We start from the raw sequence: 9,063 nt of genomic DNA on the forward strand, positions 1-9,063 counted from the left end.
CAAAACAGGTGTGTGCAATGAAGTGATCATGAGATAATGAGTCCGGCAGTGCGTTATGGGTAATGTAGTTTATGGGGTGAAAACAAGAGTCCAGGATGGAGTGCCCTCTAGTGACTGATACGGGCACTCTCACTGACGGTCGTGACAATAATGAGTGATTTATAAGCTTTTTTTTATGGGCCGGTCATTTTTGACCGGGAACACCACGAGTGTAACAAGGTAACAAAACCCCCACAAAAAAAGTAAGAAAATTTCCAAAAAAAAACTGGGATTTAGTTATACCCTTTGGGAACAAAGTCACTAAGTTTCACTCCAAAGCGATAACATTAACTAGTATTTTCGGGAAAAATAAAATCTTCTCCGGGTCAAATTGACCCGAACACCACATGAGGGTTGAGGTTTTTGATGAAAACATTCCAGGATTTGTCTCTATATATTGGACTTCAATTGGCCCCAAATGGTTGAAGGTCAAAATTACAGTTTCAGTGCAGCTTCAAATGGCTTTAAATGATACCAGAGGAGGAATAAGGGTCTTATCTAGCGAAACAATCGGTAATTTTCTAAAAAAAAAAATATATATATATATATACGCTTTATAAACACAAATGATCGCCTCGTAAGTGCTTCCATCAGACTTCCTTCCGTATTCTTCAGAAAGCTTACGCTATATATCCTACACCTTCCCTATTCAACTTACGGAATGAATGCGGCACCAGTTCCATTTTTTTCATAAGTTGAATAGGAAAGGTGTAGGACATATAGCATAAGCTTTTTGATGACCGATCGTTTCACTAGATAAGACCTTTATTCCTCGTCTAGTATCGTTTAAAGCCCTTTGAAGCTGCACTGAAACTGTAATTTTGACCTTCAACCGTTTGGGGCCAATTGAAGTCCACTATAAGGAGAATAATCCTTGAATGTTTTCATCAAAAACCTTTTTTTTTTTTTCGACTGAAAAAAGAAGGACATGGACATCTTGGATGACATGGGGGTGAGTAAATTATCAGGAAATTTTTATTTGAAAGTGAACTAATCCTTTAAGACAGGGTCATACCTTGGGTTTCTGGGGCCCTGATACTTTTTATTTATACTTCCCAATTCCGAGGGGGTAATCTTACCCCAAGGGTCTCAATTTGACTTTCAATTTCACGGGGCTGAGGACCTGGGTAGAGTTGTCAGAGGAGGAGGGAGCGGGAGGCTGGGTGGGACCAGCGGCGATGAAGGAGACTTGAGGCTAGGTGGGAACAGTAGTGAATAAAGAGGCTTGAGGCTAGGCAGGACCAGCTCTAATGAAGGAGCATTGATGCTTAAAATGTTCCTCCTCTTTCAACTCACTGACAGTGAATGGTAAGCCATTCAGGTAGCTTCTGCTGGCAGCAAATGGAAAAGATGATCATCCAGCTGTAGTGATTTTACCTTCGCCCATCCAAGGACGCTAAATAAAATAGGGATTGGTACTCACGTCACCGCTGACGTGATTTTTGGATGGTGTGGTTATGAGTACATCAGATGACCACCCCTTTTCCTAGTTCAGGGCACCAGTCAAGGTCTTTTACCTTGTCAGTATGAGAACACTCTCAACAGGGGCTTTTCATTAATTTAGAATTAATGTAAAATGATCAACTGATTTATTTTAAAGACTGGTGAGATTGCTAAACAAGTATAACTAACACACCGGAATGAATACCATGAATGATAAAGGAATAAAGTGCATAAGATACATAAAATACAAGTGATTAAGTTGGGTGTGGCTATGGAAGAGTTACGTTATCTTATGGAAAGATAATGTAATGAATCGTCACAGAGGCTGTGATCCATTTGCATGCTTTATTAAACACTCTCGTGGTCATACAGGCAGGGTATTTCTGGAGCAAACAGGAATAGCAAGAGACATGCAGAATCATAATCAAAGGACAGGCAGAGGTCAGGGCTGGCAGATAACACTCACAGATCAGAATACAAAGCACAGGTCAGGGGTAGGCAGAAGAGGTTCGAGAACGATGATCAGCGGGTTCAGCAACAGGTAAGCAGTCAGACAATAGAAGAACGCTCAGAAATGTACACCTAGGCAATACAAGACTTTGCGTTAAACTGATGTGCATGAGAGTCTTTTATAGTACAGTGAGCTTCAGCTGGCCGTTGATTAGTCCAAGGTGGTGGTTTATGGGAAATGTAGTGTGTGTGTGTGTGTGTGTTAGTACTCGGGTGAGGGCTCCCTCCGATGACCAGAGGAGGGAATCACGGAGTTCGTCTCTGTGACAGATAAACTGTTTCTCTGAAAATAATGTGAAGAACCTTATTATGCACTAAACAAATAAACAAAAGATTATTTGTTATTAACTAGCATCAGCTATATTACAACTAATGTGAATTAGAAAATCATATACTGATAATATACAACAATGCCAAGGTCTCTAGAAAGAGGTTTGGTTAAGTGATATTTACGTTCCACGTTGTTGAGTCCGATGACGGTGATGTCTTCCACTCGTTGTTCTCGGTGACAATGCAGTGGAGAGAGGAGTCAGAATCTGTTTCAACAGCCTTGAACACGAAGCTCTGTGGGATGCTGATCTACTGGAGCACCAAAGGGTCCTAAAATCTGAAAACTCTGAACATAGTGTTTGTTAATGTCACTTTCCTCACAAACTGGAGGCTCAGAACATGGTCGTATCTGTTGCTGCCTTACCAGCTGTAGACTCAGATCATGGGATCTGTTGTTGTCTCTCTGGACGAACCAGAGGGTCAGAAAGGTATATCTGTTATGTCTCAGCTTTGCAGGCCAGGACTCAGGACAGCATATCTATTATGTCTCACCCGAAGGGAGACTCAGAACTGTTATGTCTGAGGCATATCTGTTATGTCTCACTGGATCAACCAGAGACTCAGAATTGTGTTGATCTGTTTTTGTCTCACCTTCGCAGACTGGAGACTCAGAACAAGGAGTGTCTGCTAAAAAGGGTATCTTTATCCCTTTCCGATGAGGAGGAGATTGCAGTTTGGTGCTTCTCCATTCGAGTGCTGCAATTGGCTGCCGGCATCAGAGGGGACACATACAGTGTGGCCCACCCTTCTTTCCCCTGTGGAACTCATTTGCATAAAGCACAAAGTTGGAAGTCTTTAAAGTGTCTTTAAAGTTTATCAATGCATTTCTCACTTTCCAAACCACCACCAGAATACCTTTGGCAATATTCTAAACAAACAGAGACTAAACATGATGGAAAAAGAGTGAACTGTCATGCATTCATTCAGTTGTACATTAACAGCTGAATTTGTGTAAGATGTTGCATTACAAATAGCTGTCACTGAGAATACTTATTTCTGTGAATAAGTATGAAATGGATGTGTGTAGTTTACATTGGTTTTAAGGTTTTCAAACATAGTTATGAATGGATTTGGATGGATCAGTGTGATCCCTCTTTGTTTCACCCACTGCTGCTGAGGTCCTGAGGAATTTGTATGGCAGTCACTGGCCAACCTTAGGAATTAGTCTCCAGATGGGTGAAGGGCAGAAACTGCATGTGGACCAATGAGAAGTCCTGACCTTCCTAGGCTTGGTACCAGAGGTCCTCCTCTTGCCCTCTAAGAGGTGTCTGGATGTTGTCCTTTCATCTTTATCTGATGGTGTTGGACAGTTTGTTTGTGTTAGTCCACCAAGACCCAATCAAAATGTAGTAAACCTTTCTCCACTGTTACGGACAGAGAGGGACCCGGCCATAAACTGGGCCCTGGAATGTGCTGTTCCCTACACAGCCCACTCCAAAAACAGATCTTCAAGGTACCGTCATTCCAGGACACTAGGTGGCTGAGCTTGAGGAACACCTCCATGTAGTCTTCCAAGGTACAGCTATCTTGAGAGAGGGGGTGACGGGTGAAAGAACTGCTGCTAGATCTACATTTTATGGTCAGCCCGTTTTTTTTGTCATTGTGTTGATTGCTACGGGAGCCAAGAAAGGTTGAGTCAGGATCTTGCAGCAGCAAAAAGTATTTATTTACAAAAAGAAACAAAAACTAATAGACATTGGAGAAAACACTCTGGAGCAAAAGGAAATGGCAAATCAACATAGTAAAGATGTAAAAACGGACAACGGACTAAACTAAACAAGGAATATTTATACAAAGACTAAATGAGTCAATTAACAAAGGACACGTGGACACAGTACATTGCAATGTTAACAAACAGGCACACACTAGGAACCTAGTTCAACTAAGATTGACAGGAAATAAACACAGGAACATAGAGAACATAGAACTAAAATGGAATCAAAATAACGCTACCAAAACAGAATATAAACCTTACAGCTTTAATTAATTTTACGGTTTCTCTTTTTCATCTTAAAACCACTTTTTTTTTTTTTTTTTTTTTGTCACCTCACATAGATTTGTGTTGGTAAGAATGAAGACACGGATGGCTTTCTGAAGCTAAGCAGCGGTAAGAAAAGAGGTCTGGTGCCGACTGATTCACTGGAGGAGGTATAACAGGTCGTTTAACCCAGTCAACAACAGCTGTTGCTTTTAGCATCTCAACACTGATCATGATGCTGTAATATTGTATAACATAACCCTTTTGTATTGTGCCAGATGTATACATGAATGTTATGTAAGCTGCACTGGATACTTACAATTTATGTTTCTATAGCATACTGGATGTCACAGACCTTCATCTTAATTTTCTTTCCTGGTACCATGTTTAATTCCTAGAGCATAATGGCATAGAAATGTAAAGGAGAAGGTTTAAGGTTTGATCCTTCCCAGAAAAGGCCTTTACCTCATGTGACAATACTACAAGATGCCTGCAGATAAGATGTTAAGATTTATAAGAGTTGTAATGAGCACATACACCTTTCAAAGAAAGGCAAAAAGGTTGCATTTCCTTCCATAAAAGAAATGAATAACACAGCCTGAATTTGTCAGGGGTGACCACTTCTCATACACACTTGCTGATGTGCTGATGTGCTTAATTCTTCTCTACATGCATGCATGTGTGTGTACTTGTTTAACCTACATTGTGAGGAACAAATGTCCCCAAAAGAGCCCTATTCGGACAGGATTCGTTTTACGTGGGGTGGTGGAGTAAAGTAATTTTACCTCAGGATGTCTGTAATATTAATTGGCCAATTCGCACAGGACAAGACATCTCAATAAAACTAGCAGAAGTGGGAGGGGTAACTCGATTTACGCACCGCCGTCACCTCCCTGTCGTCATGTGTATACATTGTTTCCTGATACAATGTGTGAAAACACATATAATCTAAATATATAAACTATAAATAACAGTTAGGTCTGATTTATTAATTAAATTCTGATTGGATTATGATGTAATAGGCACTTAGCTAAAGATAAAATTAGTTTTCTGCCTCTGACAATTGCTTCGATCTTCTTTTTGCTCTGAATGGTATGTAGAAAAAACTTGAGGTTTGCTACAGACTTGTCCCACCACCTACAACACAAATGAATGTTTCTTCAAGTGATTCCATGCTTGAAAAATGCGCAGAAAACTACTTTTAAACAGGAAATTACGGAATTTTACCGTACATATTTACAGCGGGTCTATTTGAACGGATTAGTATTACCTGAGGTAATTTTTCCGGAACTTTTTACAGAAGGTAAAAGTCGCCGTAATCTTTACTGACATTGTCCGCAATGATTACCGAGATGGCATGTTCGGACGGGACTAAAATCACTGAGAAGCTCTGGTAATAATTACTTTACCCCCACCTCCCCATGTAAAACTAATCCCATCCAAATAGGGCTATAGGTTGGTGTGGTAAAATAATTATTACCAGAGCTTCTCAGTGATTTTATGTGATGAACACATACCCACACATATGTGCCATCTCGGTAATCATTACGGCCAATGTCAGTAAAGATTACGGTGACTTTTACCTTCTGTAAAAAGGTCTGGAAAAATTACCTCAGGTAGTACTAATCCCATTTGAGTAGACCCGCTGTAATTATGTATGGTAAAATTCCGTCATCAGTTTAAAAGTAGTTTTCGGTGCGTTTTTCAAGCATGGAAGCACTTGAAAAAAACATTCAGTTGTGTTGTAGGTGGTGGGACAAATCTGTTGCAAACCTCAAGTTGGCTGGAGCGGCAGGCTCGGCGGCGGCGGCTGGAGCGGCAGGCTCGGCGGCGGCGGCTGGAGCGGCAGGCTCGGCGGAGACTGGAGAACTTGGCTCGGCGGCGGCGGCGGCGGCGGAGACTGGAGAACTTGGCTCGGCGGCGGCGGCGGCGGCGGCGGCGGCTGGAGAACTTGGCTCGGCGGCGGCGGCGGCTGGAGAACTTGGCTCGGCGGCGGCGGCGGCTGGAGAACTTGGCTCGGCGGCGGCGGCGGCTGGAGAACTTGGCTCGGCGGCGGCGGCGGCTGGAGAACTTGGCTCGGCGGCGGCGGCGGCTGGAGAACTTGGCTCGGCGGCGGCGGCGTCTGGAGAACTTGGCTCGGCGGCGGCGGCGGCTGGAGAACTTGGCTCGGCGGCGGCGGCGGCTGGAGAACTTGGCTCGGCGGCGGCGGCGGCTGGAGAACTTGGCTCGGCGGCGGCGGCGGCTGGAGAACTTGGCTCGGCGGCGGCGGCGGCTGGAGAACTTGGCTCGGCGGCGGCGGCGGCTGGAGAACTTGGCTCGGCGGCGGCTGGAGAACTTGGCTCGGCGGCGGCTGGAGAACTTGGCTCGGCGGCGGCTGGAGAACTTGGCTCGGCGGCGGCTGGAGAACTTGGCTCGGCGGCGACTGGAGAACTTGGCTCGGCGGCGACTGGAGAACTTGGCTCGGCGGCGACTGGAGAACTTGGCTCGGCGGCGACTGGAGAACTTGGCTCGGCGGCGACTGGAGAACTTGGCTCGGCGGCGACTGGAGAACTTGGCTCGGCGGCGACTGGAGAACTTGGCTCGGCGGCGACTGGAGAACTTGGCTCGGCGGCGACTGGAGAACTTGGCTCGGCGGCGACTGGAGAACTTGGCTCGGCGGCGACTGGAGAACTTGGCTCGGCGGCGACTGGAGAACTTGGCTCGGCGGCGACTGGAGAACTTGGCTCGGCGGCGACTGGAGAACTTGGCTCGGCGGCGACTGGAGAACTTGGCTCGGCGGCGACTGGAGAACTTGGCTCGGCGGCGACTGGAGAACTTGGCTCGGCGGCGACTGGAGAACTTGGCTCGGCGGCGACTGGAGAACTTGGCTCGGCGGCGACTGGAGAACTTGGCTCGGCGGCGACTGGAGAACTTGGCTCGGCGGCGACTGGAGAACTTGGCTCGGCGGCGACTGGAGAACTTGGCTCGGCGGCGACTGGAGAACTTGGCTCGGCGGCGACTGGAGAACTTGGCTCGGCGGCGACTGGAGAACTTGGCTCGGCGGCGACTGGAGAACTTGGCTCGGCGGCGACTGGAGAACTTGGCTCGGCGGCGACTGGAGAACTTGGCTCGGCGGCGACTGGAGAACTTGGCTCGGCGGCGACTGGAGAACTTGGCTCGGCGGCGACTGGAGAACTTGGCTCGGCGGCGACTGGAGAACTTGGCTCGGCGGCGACTGGAGAACTTGGCTCGGCGGCGACTGGAGAACTTGGCTCGGCGGCGACTGGAGAACTTGGCTCGGCGGCGACTGGAGAACTTGGCTCGGCGGCGACTGGAGAACTTGGCTCGGCGGCGACTGGAGAACTTGGCTCGGCGGCGACTGGAGAACTTGGCTCGGCGGCGACTGGAGAACTTGGCTCGGCGGCGACTGGAGAACTTGGCTCGGCGGCGACTGGAGAACTTGGCTCGGCGGAGACTGGAGAACTTGGCTCGGCGGAGACTGGAGAACTTGGCTCGGCCCAAAAGTCTATAAGCCAGGCCGCATGACTGGGCGGCTTGTGTGAGGCTGGAAGATGGGTACTATCCATCCCCTCATATACAATTAAAATCCCCACAGGCACTGGAGCTGGCTCTGTGGGGACTGGAGCTGGCTCTGGAGATACTGGAGCTGGCTCTGGAGACACTGGAGCGGGCTCTGGAGACACTGGAGCGGGCTCTGGAGACACTGGAGCGGGCTCTGGAGACACTGGAGCGGGCTCTGGAGACACTGGAGCGGGCTCTGGAGACACTGGAGCGGGCTCTGGAGACACTGGAGCGGGCTCTGGAGACACTGGAGCGGGCTCTGGAGACACTGGAGCGGGCTCTGGAGACACTGGAGCGGGCTCTGGAGACACTGGAGCGGGCTCTGGAGACACTGGAGCGGGCTCTGGAGACACTGGAGCGGGCTCTGGAGACACTGGAGTGCAGGAAACTGGAGAGCGCTCGCCCTTCTTCCTCTTCCTCCGTTTACTGGGCCCAGTAGCGGAATGAGGGTCCAGCATGGGGCAGGCAGGGAGTTTGCTGAAGGTGTATGCGGAGGAAGACGGAGATTGTCTGACTGGCCCGGCCAGCCGTGTTTCTGGATGGACTAGAGATAGACACCCATCCAGAACCCAATCAACTACGAATTTGGAGTCATTTAACCATAAAATGGAATTTATAGTTTCGCTCAAGGAGAATCGGTAATCAGGTTCACCAAAACGGATGGTGTCATCATCTAGTCCATCCAAAAACAAGGAGATCAAACAAGCTTCAGGCCAGTCAGACCTACCTGCAGGAGCCCGATTAGGCGATCGCCGGATGACAGGGTGAGAGGCGTTGGAGGAGCTGGAGCCAGGGAGCCGGGGAAAGTCTCCATCCCTTTTTTGTGGAAATCCAACGGTATTGGTCCGTTCTTCTGTTACGGTACTGGTGTAGAGATGAGGCAGATGCAGATTTCCACAATCATAAACACTCTTTAATCAACAACGGCAGGGAATCACCAAACATACACATAACACAATAGAGAACGGACCAGGAGTGAAGGGAGTGAGTGCAATATATGGGGAGTGCTGACAATAGAGTCCAGGTGCAGGTGATGAGTGACGATGAGGAGCTGACGAGGGAAGTGAGTGCAGGTGTGGAGAACAGGAGGATCTTGGGAAATGGAGTCCAGGGGAACACGGGATCTGTAACACAAGTATTTTCAACATACCATTCAGAGCAAAAAGAAGATCGAAAACACTTGTCAGAGGCACAAAACTAAT

General features: G+C 47.9%; 1 protein-coding gene across 1 annotated transcript in view; it reads left to right on the forward strand.

Annotated features, from left to right (window-relative positions):
• LOC137037183 (SH3 and cysteine-rich domain-containing protein 2-like) overlaps window positions 1–4,476 on the forward strand; it is an 89,423-nt gene extending 84,947 nt beyond the window's left edge. The window contains exon 5 of the mRNA XM_067410995.1: window positions 4,378–4,476. Within this exon, the coding sequence (XP_067267096.1) occupies window positions 4,378–4,476 (99 nt within the window). The remainder of the gene's footprint in view (window positions 1–4,377) is intronic.
• Window positions 4,477–9,063: the final 4,587 nt, after the last annotated feature.

The sequence above is a fragment of the Chanodichthys erythropterus genome, chromosome 15, assembly GCF_024489055.1.
Source record: "Chanodichthys erythropterus isolate Z2021 chromosome 15, ASM2448905v1, whole genome shotgun sequence".
Taxonomy (NCBI): Eukaryota; Metazoa; Chordata; class Actinopteri; order Cypriniformes; family Xenocyprididae; genus Chanodichthys; species Chanodichthys erythropterus.